The 27,811-nt window shown below is 47.8% G+C and overlaps 1 protein-coding gene across 1 annotated transcript; it reads right to left on the reverse strand.

Annotated features, from left to right (window-relative positions):
- On the reverse strand, positions 1-27,678 carry LOC141944806 (alpha-2-macroglobulin-like protein 1). Its single transcript, XM_074871989.1, has 36 exons — positions 27,482-27,678; positions 25,180-25,366; positions 24,683-24,845; positions 23,883-23,935; positions 23,551-23,571; positions 21,986-22,139; positions 21,502-21,586; positions 20,837-20,957; positions 19,898-20,015; positions 18,743-18,852; positions 18,232-18,402; positions 16,887-17,111; positions 16,693-16,756; positions 16,027-16,172; positions 15,694-15,843; positions 14,664-14,861; positions 13,929-14,016; positions 13,149-13,302; positions 11,183-11,411; positions 10,706-10,829; positions 10,404-10,525; positions 9,944-9,995; positions 9,456-9,539; positions 8,889-9,065; positions 8,481-8,562; positions 7,703-7,859; positions 6,635-6,709; positions 6,256-6,427; positions 5,594-5,808; positions 5,078-5,293; positions 4,559-4,674; positions 3,791-3,881; positions 3,434-3,502; positions 1,674-1,776; positions 940-981; positions 1-179 (listed from the first exon to the last, which is right to left on the reverse strand). The coding sequence occupies exons 1-35, from the start codon at positions 27,550-27,552 to the stop codon at positions 941-943; spliced, it is 4,404 nt and encodes a 1,467-aa protein (XP_074728090.1). The 5' UTR covers positions 27,553-27,678; the 3' UTR covers positions 1-179; position 940.
- Between the last annotated feature and the right edge of the window lie 133 nt (positions 27,679-27,811).

Raw genomic sequence — 27,811 nt, forward strand, 5'->3', positions numbered from 1 at the left:
TTCTAGTCTCCCGACTTTTAATAAGATGCCAGGCACAGTCTGAGCCTTTCAGAAACTAACTGCTCAGCAGGCAATTTCAAGTATTTTCTCTTTGCTTCTCGTCTGCATGTGGTGGCTGTTAGCAAGGGTGACAAAGGACTGACGGACAGAGACTGCAGAGGATGGGTCTGTCCATGTTCCTGTGAAGACAACAAAGGACAAAAAAAAATCTGTGTTCCCAAAGTACTAAAACTAACCACTGGGAACTCAGGGGGCTTTTTGCACCTCATGACCTAATGGGACTGTCAAGCCATCAAGGACAGGGCTCTCTCTGACTCTACCCCGGGCTTTTGGCAGGCATCCCAGGGCAGGGTTGTGTGCCTCCCACACGTGATTTATGAAGCAGGTCTTTTTCTTCATCTTGTGGGCTGTGGCCAAGGAAGCATGCAGATGCAAGCAAAGTTTAGAACAGGATCAGGCACTGGTCAAGTTCAAGCTTGGCCTTTGTCCAGCCTGGAAAGAGGACAGGCAGGTGCCTGTCCCCTAGCATGGTTCAGAAGCCAAGCTGAGACTGTGAAAGGCCCTGCGGTGTTGCGTGCACAGGGCTGGAGGGCTGTGGAACTGCAGGGAAAGGAACTGTGTTGACTTGAGGAACGTATATTTGATGCAAAATACCAAGAGTGGTGGTAGGACTCAGGACAGGCAGCCCTTGTTTACTGTAACATACCTCCAACTCTGTCATGAGCTGGGCACCTCAAACCTTCCACTTGAGTTTTCCCTTTTCCTCATTTTAACTGCTGGGATACAGGAACTCACCCTTACTTAGCATTGCTAATCACTTCCTACCCTGAGAGTGCAGTCTGTCAAGTTTATTGACCAAGGGCCCTTGCCTGCATCTCCCTCCCTCTCCATACTCTTCAGGACCATGCCTGCGATGACAAAAGACGTTCTGGGCCTCACCTCACTCGCACGGGGCACTGTAACTCATCACTGTAGATTCTTCTGGAAGATGAGAAAAAAGAGTGCTGGTGAGATACATTTGCCAAAAACTCATTCAAGCAACTCAGCATTGTGGCTCTGTTTCTAGGAGAGGTGTTCCCTCAGCTTACAGGTGATGACTCCCCTCTGCTGTGACACATGAAACCCCTGGTATGTGCCAAAGACTCTGTGTGCAGAGTCCGGATGACATGCAAGTCATGGGGCTTGCAATCTTTTGAAGCTGTTAAGTCCCAAACAGCTCCATTACAGTTACAGATTCCTCACTTTCTGAAACAACACCAATCCCTGACACATTTCTAGCTTTTCCTTCCACTAGGGACCCCAGATAACAGAGGACAAGTTGTTTTCGGTGTCATTCTTCTAAGCCATCCCATCACTATGGTCCCTCTGCCTTTGCTGCCTCCCACAAAATGAGTGTACAAAAGCACAGCGCTGAGCTCCTTGCTCCCCTCTTGTTGGGAGAGTTAGACCCTAAGTGGATCTACATGCCAACTTAAAGCTTGCAAGTTCTGGGACCAGGGAAAGAAAGATCTACCATTTTGAAACCCAAGAGGTTACATCCATCACTAGAGAGGTTCTAAGGGGCAGTTAGATAAACATGTCAGGGTTGATATTGTCTTAGACTTGACAACTTCAGGAAATTTCTTTCCAGTGGTACATTTGGGTGGTTGCTGCAGTACAGCATCTGAGCTCACCTGGCATGTAGTAATCGTAGACCTTGATATTAGCTGGCTTGCGATCCTTCACATGCATGTCCTGCTGCACCAGCAAAGTGTAGGTGTGAGGCTGTCTAGTCAGCTAAGACCAAGAGATGCAACGATTACAGTCAGAACCAAAATCCTGTAAGACAATCCTTTCCACCTGCTCACACTCAGGCTCCATGGAGGCCTCACCACTGTGACAGATCTGTTCTGCTTTCCAGTCCATCTCAGAAATATCTCTTACTTCACATTCTATGGCCATCTTCCATTTTTAGTCACCAAATTTAAGTCAGCTCATGAGAGACATCAAACCCACAGAGTCAATGTGCACTAGGTATCTAAATGTAGCACTAGTGTTCCCAACCAATCCCAAATTCCTATCCAGCTCTGCTCTGAGCTCCTTCATGCATCTTGCCTCAGTGGCTTCTTTCTTATACACAGTCCCATTACATCGGCTTTTATTCTCCAGTATCACACAACCCTCATCACTAAGCAGACAAATGCAGGGTGTGGATGAACATCTGCCAAATGGTAGTAGTTACATGACCTGCTGTTTATTAGGTTCCACCTTGTGCTACTTGGCAGGCCAAAATCTTTCTCTGTGCTGCCTTTCTCTTCTGTGCTGTAGGTCTAACAAAAGCAGCATCTCTGCAAGTCTAATGCAACCACATGACAACAACCTGCTTACTGGGAGACTAGCTTAGCTCAGCTTATTGACAACTGGGAATAAAGAATCACAGAAACGTAGAAGTGCTCCTTGGAAATTCCGAAGTTTTAAAATTCATGCCAGGTCTTGTTTCTGGTGCTGTTTAGGTATGCATGTAGCTAGATAAAGGCTGGTTGTTAATCTGATGATTAATGAAGTTGTTGAGCAAGCACTCCTCACACAACTATCTGGTTTAATCTTGGCAAATTCCATGGGCAATCTTGGATGCTCCCTACTACATTCAGGCTGTTTAAGGGCTTTCTAAGAAGCCAGGCTTGCTTGAATTTACTAGATGGATCCTACTCCCCAATCCTGATCAGACATCGTATATTGACTTTCACCAGTCTCTGAACAGTGCCAACAAATGTAGGCTTAACATCAGAGCTAGCCTCATTTCACTCAAGTTAAGCGTCCCTGTATACAGTCCCTACAGCTGAACTACTGCAGGCTGACACAACACAGTTCTCCAGGTTAGCAAATATGGCTAATATTAGTATTGCTAATAGAACCAAGATACAAGAGTAAGCTAAAAGTTATCTGCCTATCATAGTCACAGAATCACAGAATCATCTAAGTTGGAAAAGACCTTGAAGATCATCTAGTCCAACCGTTAACCTAGCACTGACAGTTCCCAACTCCACCATATCCCTCAGCGCTATGTCGACCCTACTCTTAAACTCCTCCAGGGATGGGGAATCCACCACCTCCCTGGGCAGCCCATTCCAACGCCTAACAACCCTTTCTGTAAAGAAATACTTCCTAATATCCAGTCTAAACCTTCCCTGGCGCAACTTGAGGCTGTTACCTCTTGTCCTATCACTTATTACTTGGTTAAAGAGACTCATCCCCACCTCTCTGCACCCTCCTTTCAGGTAGTTGTAGAGGGCGATGAGGTCTCCCCTCAGCCTCCTCTTCTCCAGACTAAACAACCCCAGTTCCCTCAGCCGCTCCTCGTACGACATGTGCTCCAGACCCTGCACCAGCTTTGTTGCCCTTCTTTAGACACGCTCGTCCTTTTAATGATGGTGTTAGCCTAAATTCCACTCACTTCCTCCAGGTAGAGAATGACTCGGTCAGCTTCGCTTTCAACTTTCTTCACTAAAGGCATTTTCTTTAGCTGAAAATAGGGGAAAAATATGTCAGAAAGACTGTAACAGAAAGCGAAATATTCAGGGATATTTGTCCTTATGAGAGTGTGGGCAAAATGTTCACATGGCCAAGGAAGCCCTTGAGGTAGGGGAAGGAAAGGATGTGGCCTGGAAGAGACTTTAGGTATAAAGATTTCTTGGGAAGAAAGAACCGTGTTTCTCTACCCACAGGAATGATCACAGTTCTGCATACAATCCTGCATGATGGACATCCATCACTGTTCCCATCCCAGCTGGACACAAACTCGCGGTCTCACCTCTTCCAGTGAACCTGCCACGGGGCTGTATCCAGAGAGCAGCTCCACTTGGATCAGGACCATGTTGGTGGACACACGGTTCCCTGTGTAGCTGCAGCAGGAACCCAGGGGACAGCACTAACGTTACTTTCTGAGCCATGATCTCCAGATATTCCAGCCCAGCTTTGGTACTCAGGTGGAGGAATCTGCCTTTCCTTCCAGTGTTTCTCCTGTAAGTGTAGCTGTTCGTGTACTGTAATAAATCTTTGTGCTTCCCCTGATCTCTCTTTCAATTGTGCTGAGCCAAGGAGAATAAATCCCTTGGAAAGTTTCTGGAGTTACCTGCTCTAGGCATGGTAGGGAATATCACATCCTCCTCCTGCTCTCATGGCAGTTCTGTCCCAAGTCAGGGAGGGGTACAACAGAGGAGAGTGGTGTGACAGTCAACCAGGAGCAGGGGATGGAAGACTTAGGAATAAGTGTCAGCAGTCAGTCCCACAGGACTTCACATCTCTAGTGTTTTGAGACCTAATCCTAGAAGGGGGTGAGACCCATAGACTTTGGGAGAACTTGTGGTGACTGGCATGAGATCCCAGAGATAGGACTATAGCCTCAGCCATCTCCCTGGAGCCTTGTACCTTTCACCCAGCTGAGGAGAGCATAGTTAAATGGGGACATCTTAGCACTTGGACCTCATGAGTGAAGGGGAATCTTGGCCATCAAAAGACTGGTGTGGTGCCAGAAGCCTCTTAGCACAGGGGAGGCAAGGGGCAACTGAGTGTCTCCTACCGAGCATGAACGGTGACAGGGAACTGGGTGATGTTGGGAGCGGTGCACTCTGTCTGCACAGATACGGCAAAGGTGACGTCACTCCTCAGTGGAGGGATGTGATACCGCAGAATGGCCTGCCAGGACAGAAAGAAGCTAGTTGGTGGACATAGCAGGGTTTTTTTGCTGGAGAGTATCCTTGTCTAGTGTTTGGCTGCTGTTTGCTGTCTTGCACTGGTGTAAGAGAAAACTTCTGTGGCGCAAGCAGAGGTTCTGCTAGAGCATTGCACTAGGTGGTGTTCACTGGACTTCTTGGAGGAGAGGTGCGGCTCTGATTAGGTGGAGATGACCCAGATTTCATTTGGGGAATTGCTATTCCCTTCCTGTTGGATCCCAGCTACTCCTACCAGCCTTGAAGCCCAGATTCTTGCAAGCCACAGCAGCAGTCTGTTTTCAGTGTTGGCTAAGTAGCAAGGTGAGAAGTCCCCTGGCTTTCAAGGCTTTTCCCCAGACTGACCTTTTCTCCCTAATTGGGCTTACCTGCAGGAAGAGGCACCCCTGGCCCTGCACATGCACAGTATAATCTTGGGGAATGGCTGGCAGCTCCACTGTCTGCAGCAGGAGGCGATTGGTGTTGTCTACTTGGATGTTTTGGTTGAAACCCTCAGAGGAGAGAGAAGCCTGAAGATCAGGGCCATCCTTGCTGAAGGTCTTGGTTGCATACAGAGCTAGGGCTTCCAGAGCAACCACCGTGTCCTGAGGAAAGACACACACATTGGGCAAAATAGCATCCCTGCTTCTTGTGCATGCCCAGTCCTTAGCCTTTCCCTCCCTCATACTATGTCTACAGCATAATAAGGGTTGAGCTTTCCCCTTGGACTTTTAGCATGGGATTAGCTCAGATGAATACAAATATTCACCTTTTCCCAAATCCCAGGAGCTGTAAATGCATACATATTTTTTTTCTCTTTTACTATGGGCTGTGCTAGAACCCATTGCTCTCAGGAACCATAGCTGACAGCAGGTTCTCTGATGATGATGGCTCAAGGGGATTACCTGGGTTGAAGCAAAGCCTCCATAAGGGTTTTGCTGCTTGGTGAGCCAAGACACAATCTGGGATGCCTTTCTGATTTCATCTGAAGACAAACTTGACTTTGAAAGGTGAGCCATGAGGATACTAGATGTCAATTCCACATCAACAGATGGAGCCCGATACCAGTATAGAGAGTCTTCTTCCTGTTTGGACTGTTGACTCCAGAATATTTGGTCATCTAGAGATGGAGTGGGAACACTTATGGAGTGTGTAGCTGTATCTAATGACCTTGGAGTCCTACTTCAGTCCCTGTTCCTAGGTACTGAGTGAACATGTACACTGGGACAAGGTATGGGTGCATATCTCCCTATTTGCCCCCCATACCCTGCTTTTCCCAGAAAAAACCTGGGCCTGCAGGCTGGGAAGGAGCTCTGCAACATCCATGAAGCTCCCCTGGTTTGAATGACTGGGAGACCAGGACTCTGAGATCATCCATAGAGAAAGTCTCACAATATAGATATAGCCTGTGACAGCTTGGCAAACAGAAGTTATCCAAGCCCTGGGCTCCCCACAGAGCTCTGCCAGTACCCCCCACTCCTGTCCTCCATTCTCTTGATCATTCAAGCCTGGGATCTCCACACAATTCTGCCAGTGGCCCTCTCTTCTGCCCCACAGTCTTTGGTACCTGATATTATGGCGACCTTATCCAATCTTCTGAGGATTTTCTGCCTGAGGGCCTTATCACCTGCTACTGCAAAGGCATTTGCGGCTAGTGCCAGGCCGTAGAGATTGGAACTGCCAGTATCAGCATTGACCAGGTCCTTTATACATTTCAGAGCTTTCCCCACAACTGGGTCCTAGGATATAATTGAAAGCACACTGGTTGCTGACAGGGTGTATGGGGAGGGGACGCAGCCTGGATGTGTGCAGAGGAGGGTGAAAACAGGGACAGGACACATGGGGACAAAACTGGTAACGTACCCCTGTGTGCACAAAGGCAGCGTGCCAGCGTGCTGCCTGCCGAGAGGCCGCACGCACAGCCCGTCCCTGCTGCCGATACTCACGGAGCGTGGCATCCCTGAGTGCAGGAGAGCTGTGACAATCGCAGAGCTCAGCCCCAGTCCTTCCTCCACTGCACCCTGCAGCCACCACAAAACAAAAGAGAGGAGGGCTGCTGTGAGAAGGGAGAGGGAGAAGTTTTCCAGTGCCTTCTGCTCCCCAAGCAGAAGTCAGCACAGGCAACAGTGTTGGTCCTATTCCTTCTGCTACGGTGGTCCCAGGGCTGGTATCTACTCTTGCGGGTCCTGGTTACCAGAGCACTTCAGCCACGGTGCCCCAAGATCCTCGGGTAGCCGATTCCCTCCCTCTGCTGAACACATTCCCCTTTCCCCTCCCCACAAAAGATTTTCAGTAGCAGATTTCAGTGCCAGGGGAAAGAGATGCTTCCACAACCCAGCTGCAAGGTGGCACCTCACTTGAGGGCCCTGACAGTGGCAAGGATATGGAGGAGCAAAAGAAAAATTATCTTTTGCAAGCAGAAGTGAAAGGTACCATTCTCTTTACTTAAAGGATGAATTATCTGAGGTCCTACCACCAAACTGCTGCTGGCTCCACTTTGGTGGTACTCTGTGTGTGTCTGTGCATGCACAAGCACTGTGTTTTTGAATGTATAGGGCGCATCCCTGGCAAGGTGAACCTCACATGAGTGGCTGCTATCAATCTCCATTCACTCAATTTCTGACTCCCTCTGTACAGGGGGCGGATCTCAGACTGAAGGAAGAAACGGCAGCTCAGTAATGGGGAAGGAAGCTAAACCAGTTTACCAAGGGAATAACACAGAGCTTGAAAACTACTTTTTTGTGGGTTTTTTGAGGCATGTGTTAGCTTTGAGACTGGGCTAGCGTAGGGCACGTGTTCAGTTCTCATGAGTATATCGTCAAATGCAAACCTCCTTCATTCATAACTTGAAAAACTACCACCATGACTAAGAACCCTGAGTGTTAACCAAGCGTGGCCTTGGGCATATCAGAGTCTCCCTTCTGCAGTAGGGTTCATTTGTTCTTGGCACTCAAATTGGACCAGAAAGTGAACGAGCTCTGCGGTACCTAATGAACAGCTAGGGCATGTCATACCATCAGACCATTGTTGAAGAGCTTCCCGACACTCTTGAAGCAGCCAGATGGAGTCTGACTTTTAATCAGGGCACTGGCAGCATCCTTTATATTCTGCTCATCTATGTGGATGTAGTCCCTGGCTTGGCTGAAGGTCTTGAGGACAAGGGCAGTAAGCCTAGAGCCAAGGAAGGGAGAAGAAAAATCAAATTGAACCAGTCACTCATAAAACCATCTGCAATAGGAGTCAGGAGTCTCTGTGTCTTCCACTGTCTCATTCCTGGAGAAATACCAGCAGGCCAGAGCCTCTGTGCAGATGGAGAATTGGAAGCAATGCACATGACTTAGATGCTCCTGAAGCCTGAGCTCAGATCCATTTGCAGAATGAGAGAAAAAATTCACCGACAGTTCAGTGCTTCCCCCAGAACTCTGCCAATCCCAACAGGGTGCACTTGTTCAATTTAAAGCCAGGAGGGCTGATATTTAGTGAGCTCACTCAGCCCCTTTCACAATCCTATTGGGTCACAAAGCACTCTGGAAAACCTGGATAGAAGGTGTCTTTGCAGCCAGGTTTGCAGAATCAGCCTCAGTTGGAGTGCCCAAGAACAAACAATCAAACAGGCGTACCTCAAGTCAGCTCATTGGCACAGTTCTCTTCCAAAAAGTCTCAAAAACAGTTTCTGTTCGAAACTCCACACCTCCAGACTCCCTCTGTTTCCCCAGACCAAAATCCAAGCCAGCTTGAGCCTGACCAGGTCAAGCTGTTGCTCGTCAACTGTGTCTGGATATCTCTGCTTACCATGTGTTCCCTGGCTCACTTCCTTCCCCAAAGGCACTGTATGAGCCATCTGTGTGCTTGTACAGGAGTTGCCGCTGATATCCTGTGGGAAGAGGCTGGAGGTAGTGAAGATGCTCAGTGTCTGTCGTGTTCTGAAGGTGACAACCTGCCCTGTCAATCCTGCTGATCATTATAGAGAGCATTGTCTCTGACAAATTCAGCAAGGGGCTTTCGGAGGGGTGCCGTGTACCCCTTGTTCAGCTGAGACACAGCGGCCTGATTTGCACTGCTATAATTCCTATGGTGTCAGGCAAGGGATGCTGCACAAATCCTGTTCAGCACCAAGCCTCTGCTGAGATCCCCACCGCACAACCTACTGTAGTGGACATCACTAGCATGAGCATCCAGCATGAGCAGAAATCCACTCACCACTTTCCAGATAGCCAATTGCCTTCTGTTTGATTTCTGGAGTCAGTTGTCCTGTTTCTTCAAGGTATCGTGTGATAAAGACGTTAGGGGCAAAATGAACCATGTTCTGCTCACCACAGCCACTGGACATCTGGAGGAGCTCATCTATGTTGTCCAATGCTGTCCCCAAAATGTCACCTGTAAGTCAGAACCACAGCTTTGGAAGTTTTACATATTCTTGCATGTAAAAAATTTCTGGTCTCGCTGGTTCTCCAGATAACCTGCTAAGACTGGTCTCAGTTCACCTCTGCTCACACTAGGGTGACTTTAATGTCCACAGAGTCCTGTAAGAACAGTGATATGGTACCTGTCTATCTTCCCCTTGGCTGGGTGAAATTATACATCATCTGGCCCAGTGTCACTTGTATAAGAGATGTGGTGTGCTTCTCTGGAAGATATAAGGGCCCAGTGTCACACCTCTCTGTACACATTCCCTCTTGTTACTCTGCTAAAGCAGACATGGTGGCACCAGAAGAAAAGAACCCTGCAGAGAAAAATCTGACTTTCCAAGGCCCCCCTAAATCTCACCTAAGAAAGAGATGTGGGCTCTCTCTGACCCAAGGACCACATTTTCCGGCATAGTGAAAGTGATTGTTTCTGAAGCTGAAGTTCCTGCAAACAGCAAAAGTGTCAGAACAATAACAGGCGGGAGGGAGATGGCAGACCCACAGGCATCCCCAGAAGATGGTATAAACAAGGCTGGGATCACGTCATCAGTTGGTGAAATCAACATTCAAAAGAGAGGATGACACAGGGATCAGGCCACTCACTGATGAGTGACTGATGGGGTTAGGCAGTGGCTTGGTGCTGCCAGGAACTTGTAGTGCTGGGTAGAGCTGAATGGCTTTGCCTCCCCATAAAAGCTCCAGAATCCCTGACTTTCCCCTTCCCATGTACCTCCAGATAGTCCTAGAGTTATTTACACACCACACTGCTTCTGGTCAGTCTCCTTGCTCTGTGCACATGTACAGCTCCAGTGGTAAGACAGTCGCTGTCTCTGGGGTATCTGCACCTACCTTTAGGGCACAGGAGGGAGGTGTGGGTCTTTTCCTCCAGCAGCCCCTCTGCCTGGTGGAGAAAAGGCTGGTCAGCTCAGAAGGGAGAACAGTAAAATGAGATAGCAGCTGCGCAGCACCCCACCTTTTGCAAGTTCCTTTTCCATCCTCACAGGCCATGCAAAGACAGCAGGGATATGCACGCCGACAGAGAAGCTTCACTGGGAAGCAGGTTTCTTAGCTGCTACGTGGCCTTTGTCCCCATTGCCCTCCTATCAAGCAGTTCTGACATCTCTGTCCATTGAGTGGAGGTGCTCAGCTCATGCCCTGACCAAACCTACCCTTAGAATCAGTCCTTGACCAGCCTCCCTGGGAAACGTGCCTACCTGCCTGGGCGACTCTCCCTTCCCAGAGTCACCCACCAGGCTGTTTTGAGCCTGACACACTCCAGCCTCTCCAGGACCCTGAAGCACACTCTGACCTTCACCAGAAGGTGTTTAACCACTGTGTCCTTCCCTCCAGACTCTGGCACAACAGCTGTACTCTCAGTGCAAACTTCTTCCTGCTCCATCACCTCGGCAGTGACAGTGAAATTCACCTTCCCTAAAGAACAAAACATCACGAAGCCAGTTAGCACATCCATGCTTATGTTTTAGTTTGCTCAGTCTAAGGCTGCTCACTCATGCTTTGCATAATAGGCCACTCTCCCTTCCACCCCAGCTCTGATTTCCTCAAGCAGCTCTGCCAGCGCCTCCCACTCCTGCCCCTCCCTTGTCCCCTTACCTAATTTTGTAGCCTTCACATCCCAGAAAAATGTTTTTGCTGAATCAGGACACAGACAAAGAGTGAACCTGACATTTGCATGCACAAATTCAAAATCCCTGGAGTCCATTAGGCTAAGCTGGAGCTAGAGGTGAAACAAAAGGAAGTTCAGGTTACAGAGCTGCTGCTGTGTTTTTCCTTTCAGGTCCTTGATCCAAATGTCAGTCAAGCCCAGAAAACCAGGGTGAGTATGATGATGGCCCTGTTGCAATATCTGTTGGACACCAACAGCCCGTGGATATTGCAGTCCTGTAGGGCTGAGCTTATGGGGAGGGATAAGCTGCACAGAGATGGCTTTACATGGAGATTTGTGGAGAGCTTCCTTAGTGTCTTCTGCCCAGTGCCTGAGGAGGCAGCCCCTTGTCTGGGTCTCTATCAGTGAAGTACTGTTACCACACAACCGCCTGCCCAAAAACCATCCTGGAGGGAGCCACTCACCACCATGCACTCCTTCAGGTAGCTGAAGACTTTGACTTTCAGGGGAAATGACTCTCCCCGGAAGACAGAGTAGGGCAAGGTGGGTTCCACGAAGAAGGGTTTGAAGCTCCGCAGGCTAGTGGTCTCTGAGATTCCCAACCCATGGCTCTCTGATGTGCAGAAGGTCATGGCTTTCCAATCTGTGATAGTGTCAGGTACTGTGACAGCTAGCTCAGCAGCCCCTGAATCACTGAGGAGAAAACAGAGTGGAAGGAGTTGTTCCCATCCCTGTAAAGATTTTGCTTGGGAAGACAAATGCAGAAGGACTATGAACTGGAAGTGCATGTGAAGGTGTGGGGATTCCTAGAAAGTAGAACAGAGGTACGGGAAGAATAGCAAATTGGTGGGCAAGGAAGGACTGAGAGCCTGTGCTAGGGAGCACTGTGTGACACTTCCACCACCCAAACTCCCAACCACAGCTCAGCGATGATCGTTACGAGTGTCACTTACAGATCTGCACACACAAAATGGAAGATGGTACCTGCCCTGAAACGGACATAATCCACCCAAATGAGATGGGGAGGTAGAGATCTTATTTTACAGATGGAGAATATTGGCATGTGGGAGAATTAAACAAGCTGAGATGTGTGAATAAGGGGAGAACAGCGCATGCTGCATAACTTGACTTTAGCAAGGCCTTTGACGCAGTCTCCCATAGTATCCTTGTAGCCACATTAGTGTGGACTGGACAAGTGGATGATAAGGTGAGCAGAAAATTCGCTGGACCACTGGGGACAAAGGATGGCTGTTGGTGACACAAAGTCAAGCTGGTGGCTGTTTACCCGTGGCATCCCTCAGGGACTGATACTTGGGCCAATACTGCTTAATGGCTTAATTAATGACCTGGATAATAGGAGAGAAGATACCCTCCACAAGATTAGCAGACTAATCTTGCTATGTATAAGAAGACTATATCTTGCTGGGGAGGGATTCCTGATATGCTGGAGGGAAAGGATGTTGTTAGGAGAAACCTTGACAAGCTGGAGAAATGGGCTTTAAAATGGGTAAATTCTGTATCTGGGATGAAATAATACCATGCAACAGTACAGGCTAGGCAGTGACTGGCTAGTTAGCAACTTTGCAGAAAAAGAGGTGGGAATCCTGGTAGATAGCGAGTTGAGCATGAGACATCTCATGTGCCCTTACAGCAGTGAAGGCCGTGTACTATTGGACTGTGTTAAGAAGACTGCAGCTACTGGCTTGAGAAAAATTATTTTTTCCCTGTATTCATCTATTGTGGGACCACATCTGGAGTACTGTGTCCAATTTTTGCCTTCCAGTATAAGAAAGATACTGACATACTTGAATGCATCCAGTGGAGGACTACCAAGATGGTCAGAGGGCTGGAACATTTGATGTACAAGGAATGGCTGAAAGAACTGGAGTTTTCAAACTTAATAGGGAAAGGCTAGGGGGAGATCTTTCAGCTTTCTAAAGTTACCTATTGGGAAGGTGTAGAGACAACAGAACCAGTCTCTTCTGAGGTGCATATTGATAGGATGAAAGGTAACATATACAAGTTGGAACATTGGAAATTCTGACTTGACGTAAAAAAAAAAAAAATATCATGAAGATGGTCAAACACTGGAACAGATGCCCAGATAGTTTGTGGAATCTCTGTCCTTGGATTACAACCTGATCTAACTGGACCTGCCTTGTGCAGGATGTTGAACTACAGACCTTTGGAGGCCTATTTCCATCCCATAGGAGTCTGTGATTATAAGTTCCCCAGGTTCGTTTTTAAAATCTCAAGCAGAGCCAGGAACTGAACCAGATGTCCATTGTCCTTATCCACTTCTTCACATCTCCCTTTTCTTTGTGGGCACAGAAGGCAGTAATGCCCTGGCTCTGCTCCTGCCCATTCCCTCTCTGCTGTGGCTGGTAGGAGGTCTGGATCCATATGGGGCCACAGCCCATAGTTACTCACTTGATGGGAACCAGAGTCCAGATGAATGTCTCTGGAAACCAGGTACGTACTGGCCCTGTCTCGCTACCCAGATCAACGTGCTCATACTCAGCACGTTCAACAGCAGCATCTGTTTCTGGGTCCAAGTTGTCCAAGTGTGCCAGCTCACCATAAGCTATTGGGAATACAAGCATTTTTTCAACGGCAGAGCAACTGTGAAATCAGGATAGAGTTCAGCTGGGCAAAGCTCATCATCCCTCCCACTCCCACTCCAATCCCCCTTGTCCTCTCCAAGATGCCCTCAACTTACTTCACTATTGTCTTTCACGAGACAACCCAGGAGACCATGTGGATTCCAGTATGTGTGTACATTCCCATGAGGAACTCTACCTGCTCACACTTGTGCTCTCAGACCCTGCAGAAAGGCCTGGATACTGCCCAGTGCCAATCTTGGCTCATTCTCTGGTTTCCAGCAAGACCTTTCCTAGTCTTACAAACAGATGTTCCTTCCTGAGACAGCTGCCTCATTTTCCCCCTTGACCGTATTATCTTCCTGCCTGCCAGCAGAAGCTTGCAAGCAGGTTCTTCCTATGCAGCCACCCCTCCCATCACCCCAGTGCACTGGGCACACACACACATCAGGACCCTTTCCCTCTTCCTGTGGTGCATATCTCCTGTGTGACCTCCCACTCATCTCTGGAAGCCATCCCCAGTTCCTCAGCACACTGCATGTTCAGCTGCCCTTGTGCAGCCTGTATGTTACCCGTGATTTCCAAAGAAACAGCATAAATCAAGATGTACACATGTAGTCGTAGTAGTAAGTGGTCTGGGTGCGGCACTCAATTGGAGACTTGATTTTAAGGCTGGTTAAAAATGTTAGACCTGAATTCTGGGGGAAAGAAGGGGAAGAAAAGAACGTAGATTTCAGTGGAAGGGGTGGAGTATCTGAGGGTCTGTCTCTGCCCCCTCCTCCCAGCGTATCAGCCACCCTGTGTTGTTGTACCTCAGCCTGACCTGCAAATTTATACAGAGGGAGAACGCAGAACCCCTCTGCTCCCAAAGCCTGGTCCTGAGGCCTCCTGCCAAAGGAGGCTCTCTCCAACCAGCATTGTGGGCGTCACCACTCCCATGTTGTCCACACACAGTGTCAGTTTGCTGCCCACCCTAACACAGACTTGTTCTCATCTTTCACCTGCTATTCCTTTCTACTATTCTTTCCCTTCTTTCCCCAGTCCCCTTTTTATCTCAGGTGCTTTGCTTTTCCTCAAATTTTCTCTGACTCCCCTCTCCTTCCAACTCCTAGAAAGTCTGAGGGTCTTGCATTTGGGGTAAACAGGGAGCTGTGTTCTAGGGGTCTGCCTGACCGATGGGAATTTATCAAGCTGGGAGCATGGAGTGTCAGAGATCTCTCAGTTCAGAAGCTTGGCAAATTCAGAGCCTGAAGTTGCCAGTGTTTATGGGAAAGACAGTCTGTGAAGCTACCCAGCACTGACCTGGGATACAAAAGGGCTCAGGTTTTCTGGAAATTAGATTTACCTTCAGAAGTTCATAAACATCTGGTTGGGACACTGCATAGGAGTATCTGTTGTACGTGAATGGTGACATTGTTCCTGGAGGAAGGGTGGTCTGAGGGGAACCGATGATTCCTGGGCTCTTGTGGATAGCACAGTAGTCACTGTAAGAGTCTGTGAGGGTGCTGGGGTGCTCCTGAGAATAGCTGAACATATTGTACACCTGTAGACAGAGAATGAAAACAGTACAGGTCAGTGTAAGACGTGGGAAGTTTTTCATTTCTATCCAGAGATTTTCTGTGACTGCAGAAGCAGAGCTTGGATCCTGCCTACCACAAAAGCCCAGCCCCAAAGGTTTTTGAGCTTCATGAGAACCTCCACAAGTTCTAGATGAATAGCACCAGAGATGAACACAAACCCCTCTGGGGTATGGCTGTGTAGCTGTGGCCACTTCTAGCTCATAGATTGTACCTGCGAGCTCAATGCATACTCCCTGTAGGAGTCATTAGATAGCTGCTTGTCTGACTGAAGACACATCCTGGACCCACCAAGACAGTGTCAAGAGGCAATTCAAGCATCCTTAGACCCAATGCATCCCAGGTCTAGAGGAGAAATGGGACCCTTCCACTGCCAAGGCAGTACTTACTGTGAACGGAAAGACTGTCTGGTTCATGTGAGCTGGAACAGAGACATGGAACATATCACACATTGGGCATTTTTTTAAACATCACTCCTGTTTTTCAGAGCACTGTCATGAATTGGTTCAGGAGATGGAAGTCTCTTGCCATCTGGTTGCCACTGTGGCAAAGCACTCTACGTTTAACAAGAATGTGACTTTGGGGATGACTGGGTTATTCTGTTAGATCCCTCCATAGAGACTGGAAATTTTGACTGGTGTTTGATGTTGGCCTTCATTTCTTCTCATTAAGCCATGTCCTGTCTCCATTCAAATACTTGTTGGTATATTCACCATGTCTTATTAACCAGTGCCTGCAAACAGATACTCAAAAGACATCTCTCCAATATTAGCAAGGCTCAGCACTAAAGTGACTCACGCTGTCCCTGGATAGCTCAGCCTCTGGCCTCAGGAGAAGGACGCTCTGGTCTACAGCACGGATGCTGCACAGGGAGCCTGCTGCAGCCTGCAAATGGAGACGGACAGCTGATCCTGGGAGAGCCACTGCATCTGAGAAGCCAAGCTTCACCTGAAACAGCAGAAGAAAGAGGGGCTGAAGACACTGACAGAGGAAGGAAAGGAGAGACTGTGGCTACTGGATTCTGCTGGACATCTATTGCCAATTTGCAGTTAATTAGCTACCCACCAGCCTAATTAGCTACCCACCAGACTAATTAGCTACCTGCCCCCTTATGTTTTGTGCACTACTTACATGATTCCTAAAGCACTTGGAGACTTTCAGACTGAAGGTGTCAGCTGCCACTTGTCCCTCAGGGAAGGCAGTGTAAACGAAGAGGGTAGCCACAGGTGAAATAAGGTCAATGGGCAGAGTGACATTGAAAGCCCCACTATACTGACCTGAAGAAAGAAGGAGAAATAGAGAAAACATAGGAAGAGACAAGGAAGTCTGTCTCCAAGGATTACAGCAGCAACATGCTCATCCTCTATACAGTTCCTTGGATAAAAATTATTCTGCCTCGCTTCTGGGGAGGCCACAGCTAGACCAGGGTGTAGGTTAGTGCCATTTTGTAGCAGTGGCCTTACACCATGAGGGATCTTGGCAACAGTGTGCACTTGGAAGAGAAATTACTTTCCACCTGAGTCTAGCAAGAAGATTCTGTGAGTTTTCTTGGAGGTTACTGATAATTCCTGCTTGGCAGATAAACTCTGACAATTTCATCATTTGATCAGAAAAAAAAAAAAAAAGGGAAATTAAAAGACAAAATAAAGATAATATTTGCCATTTCCTCTTGTTTTTTTTGTGACAAGTCTGTTGTTTCCTGTTGGCCTCAGATCTCTTTTCTCTCCTTCCCCATTTAGGCTGGAAGGTTTTACCTGTTAGGTCCTTAATCTCTTCCTGTTATTTAGATGCTCTTACCTAATAGTGGATGAAGAAGTACTGTTGTTTGGCCATGATGCACAAGGGATCCTCTAGCCAAAACCTAAAGAGTAACGAAGAGAGCAAAGGGTCAGTAGTGCCTCTGCTCCATGTCTCTGGGCCAGCAAAGGGCCCTGTGCTGACACAGACCCGGCACAAAGCCAACCGTGTGGCTGGTGCTGCCCTGCACTCACCAGGTGGTAGAAGTCTGCCCTGGCAGCCCGGTCCCCCAGCTCTGTGGCTAGGATGCGATAGTGCACAGTGACCCGCTGTCCGTCCCCGCAGGGCAGCATCTCCTGCACTGGCTGGATCCTCACAGAGCTGCGGCTGGAGGAGTAGAAGGCCCTCAGTGTGAGGGATGCAGTGCCATAAGACACCCTCACATTTCGATCGCTTAAGTCCTCTGGCTCGGTCTTTGCCTGTGGCACAAAAAAAGTGGCTTGGTGTCTGAAGATTTCTCTCTCAATCTGAAGACTGGCTCTCCTCATGCCAAAATCAAGACTGACTGGACAGTGGGCTCTGAACTCTCCCAGGGTAAGGTGTCTATTTCCACCTAAGCCAATCTCAGTCAGCCCCTTCCTGTGGAGGTTGGCATTGCCCGCTCCATCACTCTCTGGGATAACTAAACAGGATGCAGGGAGCTGTATACTACTAGGACTTGGCTAGGGGTAGAGGTGGCAAGGGAGAACTGAAGATCAATAGCCTTGTTTATCTTTGACCTATTGATCTATCTGCACTGAGACTGATACTAACATCTTGTGGACTTTCAGCAAGGTCAAGATCCATCATACTGTATGTGCTCTGATAAAGAGACAGGGCTTGCCTTGAAGTGCCTTGACCTTGAAGTTTAGATATGACAGGTATTAGAAACCTACCCCTACAATCAGACAAGAGAGCCTTTCTTGTTCATGGGAAAGCAGATGCAAACTTTTCTCTGTCAGTTCCCTGTTGGTGACATCCTTGTTTAGCTCCTTACATCCTGATTACTGGCTCTGCTCCAGATTGGCTTGCAGCAACTGCTTCCTTATTAGCCTTCCTTCCTTCTCTCCTAAGTTTTCTGCTTCTTATGTACCAGGTTTCTCCTAACTCTTATGCTATGAGGAAACATAATGCAAACTGGTCACTGACGTTTTCTTCTCCACATGTATTTTCAGATGCTTCATCCCTAGCTCCTTTGCTATCTTCCTGTTCTATACCATGTGGGAGTTCTTCCTTTGCTCTCTGTTCCTGGCCAGCCCCACAAAGCCCTTTCCATCTTAGAGAGAGGTGCTATAGTAGGTAGACCTCAGTCACAACTTCATGGGGCTTCTGTCCACTGCCCCATCTCTCATCATGTCTCCTGACTGCTCAGGGACTGCATGTGGCACCAGGGCCCAGAACATGGGCTCTGCTATGAGCTACTCCTCTTGCCCTAGATCTGTCATTTCACTGCTCCATGCCTTCATCTCCCTGGCTATACCGAGACAATGACACAGACTATAGGTCTGAGGGATGCGTTGCTTAGTGCTAACCAAATCCAGTATAATTATTTGGCTTAACCTGTAGTAGAACTTTACTGCTGTTGTCCCATGCTGACGTCTCTAAGGTGAAGGAGGCCATTCCACTGTCATCTGTGAGGTAGGTCTTGGTCTGCTTCTTGCTACCATAGGACACTGTAAGAATCACCTCTTTGTTCTTCAGGTGTGTCCCACTGGCACTTTTGAGTTCCAGCTGTAATGATGCAGAGAACAGTCAGAGAATTGGAGGCCTCAGGATTGAAAATCTACCTCCCAATAGAAGTCCCAGTTCCCCTCTCTGCAAAGGGACTCTCAGTGTGAGCTCTTAACTCCTCATTTATTCGGCAGCCATCTCATCTGGCAAAGCCAGGTGCCCATCCTGTGGTCACACCTTTGGATTACCCCTTGGTAGAGATGTCAAAAGAGACACTGTGACAGAGGACTGTTAGCAGCTTTGGGCAGCTCAGAGCAAGGGGACCCCTCAGTACTTCTGTGCCTGCCATTCCCTTAGGCCCAGCTGCTGGGCTTTCCATGTTTCTGCCCTGTTCACTTACATTTCCATAGTAGGGAGCTCCTTGCTGATAGTAGTAGCTTGATCCCCGGAACTGAATTGTTGTGATATCAAAAGTGACCTTGCAGCTTTCAGTGGTGTTGAACTCCACCCCTAGGAAAGACGGGAGGTGCATGCAGGTGAGTATGCATCTGAGCAAAGGCAGCAAGATTGGATGGACTATCACTCATAAGGGATTGTAGTTTCTCCATGTAACTTCAGGAGTCATCTAACACACACACTCGGCGATAGTGCTTCCTACATTCTGACCTGCTAGAATGACAGCAGTCTACCAGAAAGCCTCTGCCAGACAGTTCTCAAATGCCCTTTCTGACTTTGTTTAAGATGGTTCTACTCATAATTGTCCATTTCCATTCTCCTCCCATTCTCACAGCAGAGTCACTAGAAGGCAACGTTTTTCCTTGCCTTCACCATGTTAGTTTATAGTCTGCTGTCTTGTCACGTGGTGCCCATCTGAAATCGCTGCAGTTGTTCACTAGGCCTGTTTGTGAAGCGTGTCACTGCTTTCAGCAAGGGGCTGCAAAACATTTTCTTGTAAGGAAGGGTTTGTAAAATTTTGTAAGGATATTTAACAGTAGCTCTGGACAAGTAGCCTCCTCTTCCTGCCTGGGATGTGGAGATAAATCTGATGAGGAGCAGTCAGGGCCTTGGTTATCACTGGTTGCTCTGAGTATCTCCCCATTCCAATGGACTTTCTTAAAGTATGGTTTAAGAACAAAAGAACCTGGCCTGGCCCACCTCTGTGAACATTTCTACTGTGACTAGAAGATGAGAAAAAGTAGCTTTAGCCCATCTCTGCCAAACTAAGGTGACTGTCAGGCTGGGCTGGCCACGGCACCTTGTGGAGGAGCAAGCATCCCGGTAAAGCCCATCCTGCAAGTGGGAGAACTCACATGTATGTGAGTCAGACCTGGGTGGTATGGTACACGAGAACATTCGTGCTGCCACGGTGCTCCCAGGAAAGACACAACCCTCTGAACACTTGACCACACGTAAGCTGGTGCAGAAAGCTCTGGTGGTTTGATGGGAAGACACAAGAATCCATAAGGAGTCTTACAGACGAAAACCCAAAGACAAGCATGTTGTATGAGTGTAAAGTAAAAGATTTTCCACAAATCGTAGAATCAGTTTTTGCTACCTGTTCCACTTTCTTTCAGAAAAGCCACAGCTTCCAGGTTGAAGTCGTAATTGTCACCACGCTTCTGGTGGTAAATCTTAATATTCACCTCAGTGGCAAAGCAGCCGTCCTCATTTGTCTGGGGATGTGAAAGTATATCTGTTAGCCAGTCATGAATGCACTTAATCCTTTCTGCAGTGCAGATCAAACCCAAGGCCCTGAAGACTAAAGGTACATCACTAAGACAATTGAGTTAAAGGAGCAACTCCCATACTGGCATGAAATGTACTTCTTTTCTGTGGAGCAGTCACTAATAGGAGATGCTGTTTCACACGTGTCTCGTCTTTACACACTCACTTATGTGGCAGTAGCAAACATGAGTTGTCATTTCGCCCTGCAACATGATTTCTTCTGCTAGGGTAGGATTTATCTTTAAGGTATGTGCTGGGTTACTTAAAAATATGTAAACAAATACAGATACATTCATTCAACCCTAGAGGTGAACGAGTAAAGTCTGTGCTGAACTGCAATTTCTTGTTTAGATGCAAGAGTTAATTTCTGTGTCTCCAAAACAGCTATTTCTGGGAAATGACACATAGGTGCTTACACCAGATTAAAAGGTGGTGCTAAAAGACATCCAGTAGAAGTGAATTAATGTGGACAGTGTTTGTATTTTTTATTGTCCTGTTGCAATACCTGTTTTGTAGGCAAATCTGCAGTACTTAGCTTGCCTACAGATGTTTCTTCCTTTGAGCACTTCTAAGTGCAGTCAGAGAAATCACTGAGAGGGGCTGAGATTGCTGCACTGGGGAGTTAAGTACATATCAATCATTCATCCCCAAGCAAAGAGCATGCTGCTTCAATAATTGATGTCTGTCCCACTCCTTCCCTTAGTATTCTTTCCTCTCTTTGCTCCTATTCCTCAATTTTGCAAGAGGAGTAGATGTACCACATGCTCACCTCGCCAGTGTAATCCTTACAAATACTGTGCTTGGCTTTGGAAGACTTCCGATTGTGGCGGATATGTTTACGGCACACCACAGCCTTCACACTACCTTGGACTGGTTTCCCATAGGTGTACCTGCAAACATAGTAGAGAGGACTTACACTCACATACAGAAGCACTGGCTCACCAGCTTTAGACTGTGGTTTGCAGCTATACAACCCAGCAGCCTGCAGTATCTCCATGGTTCATGAGCTCAACAGAGGCCAAGAAGTTAAAATGACTTCATCAGACTGAGACAGAAGGCAGTGGTGGGTGACTTCTCCCCAAGTCAACACCAGTTCCACCAGGCAGTGCTAGGGGACATTGAACTGACCACAAGTTGAGTCATTATTCCTTCCACACTGGCACTAATCTATGCAGCAGAGGTACTGTGTTGTAGGGCACATGCCCCACTTGAGGGGATCCACTGCCACACTTTCAAACTCACAGAGAAAGAAGTAGGGAGAGAGAATATGGAAAATAGTGAGAGTCCAGGACAATTCCTTAGCAAAGGATGCCAGGGTACCAGACTTTGGGGTGGGGGTAGGGTTGGCAGAGACCATTTTCAGCTCAGTTATTGATAGCTGTGCAGTTTCCGAACCAGTAAGAATGCACGCTCTGTCACAACAAGTCAGCTCACATGCCACAGACGTGGAGACGGAAGTTCTCCTCCAAGATGGTGACCACCTGAGGCATCTGGATGGAGACACTGAACTTGGGCAGCACTGTGTGAAAGCAAAAGAAATATAATTCAGTGAGATCAGAGGGAGCTCGTTTGTTCCAATCCTCCCCAAATGGTTGTTCACAGAAAAGAGATCTCTCCTTTCATTCCCTGACTACCAGCACAGGGTCTGGTAGCAATGCACCAGCAGCCCAGCCAGGAGTGTGGTGGGAATAGACAGCCTTAGCCTCCTTCCCGGAGTGCAGCTGTGTGGCAGTGCCTCAGTCCATCCTCAGAAAGCCAGAGGGCCTCAGTGAAAGTCAGTGATTACACCTATTGCAGGCAGTTGGCCATCTCAGGTTGTGCTGGTCACAGCTGCATGGCCCATTCAAATCTATGTGAGAGAGGAGGACTGGAGGTGATACATCTTTCTCTGCTGCCATCCGTGCCCTAAGACTCTTACCATACTCCTCTACCCTGAAGGTATGTGTGCGGTCAGGCATTTTGATGGTGTACTCTCCAACTGGTGCTTCTGCAGCCAGAGAGAAGGACAGATCCACAATGCCTCCCACAGGTGTAACATTCAGCCACTGTGCAATTCGGTTCCCTTTAGGGTCCTGCATAGGCAGTAGTAGAGAGTAGTTATTTCCCAGTGCAAAGAGACTCCTTTGCAGGATGTCCAAGCTACCACAGCATGGTCTGAGCACATATCCTCTTGCCCTGAAGAGCCCAGGTCTCTGACATATCTACAGCACTCAGGTCAGTCTGAGCTCAAAGAGGATAGGGCTTTTCTCTCTGTCTCATTGGCAAAGTCAACCTATGATAGTATTGCTCTCTGGTGGCACTGCCATCTCACTGACTGCTGCAAAACCGTGGTTTACTGCCTGCCTGTCTCACTAAGAAGTAGAGGTGGTCCCTCTTAGACAGCCCTGTGGTGATCTGAGCTGGCATAGCCCCCAGATCGCTGCGGAGAGGGTCAATCCTGACAGCACATGCTGCCTAAGGCGTGAGCTATGTGGGATTGAAAACTGGGGAGTCTGATGTCTTGAATCCCCAGGGAAGTCTGGACAAATGAGTCCACAACTTCATGCAGGGGACCATGTGGCCCAGTATAGACAGGAGGATGTAAAGACCTGGGATGCAAGGGCATTTGGAGGATTTGTTGACTGTCACGGTCAGTCCATGACAGACAATGTTCTCCCACTGCTGATTCTTGGGAGGGCAAGATGCGATACGGTCACACTGCCGAGCCAGGAGGGACTCAGTGATGAGTTGATGGGTATTTTATAAACATATAGAACAAGTGGGAACTGTTGTTTGAAAGGACAGAGCTGGATCAGAGCACTACGTTTGTATAAACTGGCATGAAGCATTGCATAGGTGTCTCAGAAATCATGTGTTTATGTCTTGATTGCTTGGTGGGTATGGCATGCAAATGTGCACTAGCTACCGCCAATTGCTAGTTGGAACTGTGACCTCTCTGCATGGGTTATTAGAAACTCCCCACCACTTTCATATATCTTTCCTCAACCCAGGTGACTGCAGTTCATATTTTACCTATAATATTGAAACTAAATTAACAGATTTTAAGAACAATATCCTGAAAGCTGCTTTAGGAAGTTTCTCTAGCTGTGTAGCCACAACACTTCAAACTTTTATTTTCTGTATGTTAAATGTAAAAGTCTCCTTAAAGAAACTTCAGGATTTTCACAAATCTTCAGTTCACAGGCTAGATGGACTAGAAGTCCTGAGACCACTCTAGAAAAGTTTTCAGTGGCACTGTGTGGGACTGGTTTTCAGTGGCTCACATAATTTACAGCAGGGACCCCTGTGTGGCTGGTATCGTGACACTACACTGCCAAACTTGTGTGGATACTAAAGGAAGGAAGAGAAAGAAGTTGAGGACTGTTATGATTCATTCTCAGGTAACTGACTTTCTGCATCCATATTATCCCACCATCATCTCCAAACCTGTGTCTTCCCCAAGGTGAGATGAGATCACCACTTTCAATAAAGTAGGTGCTTTACCTTCAGTTCCACCTTGTGGTGCTGTGGGGAGAAAATAGCAGTTACTGTTGGGATGCTTTCAGGCAAGTTACCATCCACCTCCCTGGTAATTTTATCCCCCAACCACCCATGAGTCTTCCCTAAGCAATTCCCAGGGACTGCCCGTGACCCAACATCATGAGCAGTTCCTGTGCGACAGGTGGTGCCCGGTGCTGATTGTAAGCACAAAAAGCAACACTGGGACTAGCTATCCACAGATGGATCACCTAGCTGGGCCAAGCACTGATCCAGAAGTCATGAAGGCAGCCCATAACATTTTCAGACTTATTAAGGATTCTCCCCTCTTGACTTACCGTTTTATTGCTGGCAATAAAGTTCTGGTCCAAGGTTACAATTCGCAACTTGACTACAGAGCAAAAGAAAAACAAGACTGGCTGAAATTAAATCAAATCTGTTAATAATAATAAGAATGGATGGCTAAGACATGCCCATGTGCTTTACTGATAGGGTGTGGGCAGCAGCTAGAGCCATCCACTCCTGGGCCTATGCTCAAAGCCCTGCTACGAGCTGGCAGCCTGATAGAAAAAAAGTGGTAGGAGAGACAGTGTGGGCTTTCTGGCAAGACTGGCTCTACTGGTCAGAAACAGCATTTTGCTGGACATTGGACTTTTGGTGGGGCACTCCATCTTGCCTGCAGTGAAGGTCATGCCAGTAAAAAGGGTGGAGAGGCATGGGGCAAACAGCTGTACCCTGTGGTGAGATGAGCTGTGCTAGGGCAGTGATGGGGCCTGCAGGACCACGATCTTCACCTGAGGAAGACTGTGGGAGAGAGAGGGATTTAGAGCACTGACAGACTATTGTGGATTTGACTGGAACAATGATGAATATAACACAGTGGCATCTGAACCTTTTCTCATGCATCAGCCAAAACACACTGGCAAGCTGTCTGAGAATGGCTAGTACTGGAGAAAACATGTGCCATGCTGACGTAGGAGTGAGGTATCCCCAAATCCCTCAAAGCCTAGAAGGGAGATGAAGGCCATGACCTATCTCCGTTGCAGAAGAGACCCTGCTCCAAGCACTAGAGGCTACCCCATATTTTGTGGCCCAAGGACTGCTCTTTCTCTCACAAGACATGGCATTCTGTTCATACCAATCTGTCCAGGTTTGTACACAGGTTTGTCTGTCTGGATAAAAGTCTTCTTGTCTGCATGCTTGATTAGGACTTTCTGTTTCTTCTCAAACTCTGAGTTGGCTTCCAGGACTGTGACAACAATAAAAGCCACTTCATCTGGGTTTCCAACAGGAGGAGGGACCTGCAGGCATAGTTGTAATCATCATTCAGGGTGGATTACATTCATGGATCCCCAGGCTTTTGGAAGAACAATTATGATACTGCTCTTGTATTGCTCCAGTTCTTCTTGCCCTGAAAGACTTCACAGTACTTTTTAGAATGTTTTCTAGAAGAATAATATATCAGTGAGGCTACACAGCAGGAAGGACACTGGCCCATACAGGCTGAAGCAGAGGATTCAGTACCTGATTAAGGTGTCCCCATGGGAAGACACAATTCTTTGACTTCCTGCCCAGCAAGAGCAGAACTCATGCACTATCCACCCTACTGACAGCACTTGAAAATATCTTCCTCACCTGGAAGCTTGTGCAATGAAAGAAGGTGAGCTGAGAGATGGACTGACTGATCAGAGTCTCATTCCCAGCTCTGCTTTGCAAGGTTACTGTCACATGGGTTGGGACTGCTTGCTTTTTGCTGAGCTGAAGGCACACTGTCTCTGAGAAGGGGTAGTAGAGCTGAGATGGTATTGCCACGGCATAATTTCTGTTAAAAAAGGAAAAAAAAAAAAGTCAGGTTAAACTAATTTTCTAGGAGGGCAGTTTTTGACCATGGTATTTGGGTACTTTTAATAAAACTTCTGATCTCTTCATTACACTGTCATGATGCCAGTGGGACAAGATCACACCGTTCTTCTCATCTGTAGGTACTGCAGCCATTAACACTGGGTCTGCACTACATGCTGCGTGCACATGTAAAAAGATGAAGGCGCTGCCTTATAATAATGTGAAAAGATCTCCCCATGTCACCCAAGGGATCAGCAGCAGAGCTTGGCTACATTGCATGTTTCCTGAGACTTCAGCCTTTTCCCTGACCCACACTATGCATCCCCATCAGTTTGCTTGGTTGGTTATCTGCTTTTTTCCTATCAGCTACTCTTGAGCTCAGAACTAACACCATGTGTACGGGACCCAGGGTCCCGGCTTCGTGTCTCAGACACAGAGTCTCACGACCACCTTCTCTTCAGCTTTGTTCTCTTATGCCAGATCTCACACCTCTGTGGCTACTCTCATAGCTGTGCCTGTGAATAACACCAAGAAGCTGTTCATAGTTTGTTTTGGTTTTTTGTTCATCTTATACTGCACTGCAGCAACTAAGACCAAAGAAAAGCCAACATTCAAGCAGGTCTGAAAACTCTTATCACTGACTCCTCCTGCTTACTGCCTCTGGAGAGGTTCAGGCAGTGTCATGTTTTGCAGCAGCAGGAAGGCAGGGCCTGGAAAGATCAGAACAGCAGCAGGCAGGGACGTGACCTGCTGGCAGTTCTTAGCTGGAGCTCAGCACCCTGGCAAGAGGGAGTCAAAGTCCTGCTGGCCAGGAGCATTGAGTGCTTTCACACTTGAATGCTGTCAGGCTGCCTTGAGCAGCTTGTCTGCTGCTAATATTAGGGGATCTGATAACCAATGCCAACGACATTTTGATTTTCCTGCCACTGGGCCAAAGGATGGGGTGAGCACTAAAGACTCACTGCTTGAACCTCCCTTACCTCCCTTGCTCCTAATGACCTTTTACTCTGGAACATTTTCTTACAACTCTTTGACAATTCAGCCCTTGCCTTTGCCTTCTAAGCTATAAAAGGACGAGACAGCATCTCTGAGGCTGTCATTCAAGGATCCAAAGAGCCAGGCTGGATTAATTTCTCATGAATCCACAAAAAATGTTGGCATACAGATGGCACAGCAGACAGCCTACTGAAGCAAACAATACTTCCTTAAAGCAAAGCTTCATGGTGAGGGTAACAGTGAGAAACAGGTAGCAGTAAAGCATCATTTGAGAGGGAGCTGTGTCAGCCTATGGAACATGTCTTAGAGAAAGAGTCTACACTCCCTCTGGAAAATATTTTTAAAACGAGGCTTGTGTATGCCACACCACACACAGCAGGAGGGAACCCAGCTACGACCTAGTGGTTTATTTCCCACTAACATTTACTGTTCAAGCACAACCATGTTTCTGTTTGCACTTATGCTTTGGCTGCAAAGGCAAAGGCCTTCAAAAAGCAAAAGCAAGTTCACAAGCCAGTATATCACAGTGGTGCCTGCTGGAAACAGGAGTTGCATTCCTGATAAAGTATATGAAGAGAAGCAGTGCTGGGAATGGTCCTTGCCAGAGGTCTGAGAAAAGACACGGAGGGAATGAACACACTGCTTTACAAAGAGCATCCCTATTAGATACTCATGCTCATGCTTGCCCGGTTTGTAAAGGCACCCAGCTTTGTTCACTAAAGATTTAAATGGTGACCTATGACTCTGGGGAGAAAAGCATAGCCCCAAAGGAAACACATTCTGGAGCACAGTAGGAGTCATGAGATGTTGGCAGGTCAGAATTGAAACACATGCAGAAAGCTGGCAGAGTTGCTCTGTCTGGTCCTTGCAGAAATGCATGGTCTACATCGAAGGCACTAAAGGGAGAGCCAAGCAGTAGGGGCAGGGAGGGAGGGAGAGCGCACATGAGAACCAAGTGAAACCCTGGCAATATGAGAAATTATGCCTCTCTGGAAAAACAGTCCTGGTCTTAGGATTTCTGTCCTGTTTCTGTCACACCACACCCCCCCCAAATTCCCCACAGACCAGAGCACATATATGAAGCAGCTGAGGTTCTTACAGCATTGCAGGCGTTCCAACCGTGCTAGGCAGGAGAAGGATGCTGCCCCACAGGAAAGTGACGCTCCACATAGCTGATGACAGGTCGAATCCCTCCACGGAAAGCTTAGCCTCTCCTCTGTCCCCGTTTTGCCCCTGCTTCTGCTGTCTTCCTTCTTCCCTCTCCCCCTCATCCAGAGCTGAAGGACTATACAGCTCCTGCCCTGACAGAGTACCTGTGTCTCTCTTGGCTTCCAAACCAAGAAGGTGAAAATCATCTGCGAATGGCTGGGGCTGGGATGTGGGCGGTGGAAGGGGTGGAGACCATGTTTATTGCTTACACACCAAAGGC

Source organism: Strix uralensis, chromosome 5 (assembly GCF_047716275.1).
Source record: "Strix uralensis isolate ZFMK-TIS-50842 chromosome 5, bStrUra1, whole genome shotgun sequence".
Taxonomy (NCBI): domain Eukaryota; kingdom Metazoa; phylum Chordata; class Aves; order Strigiformes; family Strigidae; genus Strix; species Strix uralensis.

Coding starts and splice junctions, on each gene's coding strand:
- LOC141944806 (XM_074871989.1), bottom strand. CDS start 27,552: ATGTGGAGCGTCACTTTCCTGTGGGGCAGCATCCTTCTCCTGCCTAGC. Junction 22,140..23,550: donor ACCACAAGGTGGAACTGAAG/GTAAAGCACCTA, acceptor CTGCCTATGCAG/GACCCTAAAGGGAACCGAAT. Junction 16,173..16,692: donor ACTTCTTCATCCACTATTAG/GTAAGAGCATCT, acceptor TTCTTTCTTCAG/GTCAGTATAGTGGGGCTTTC.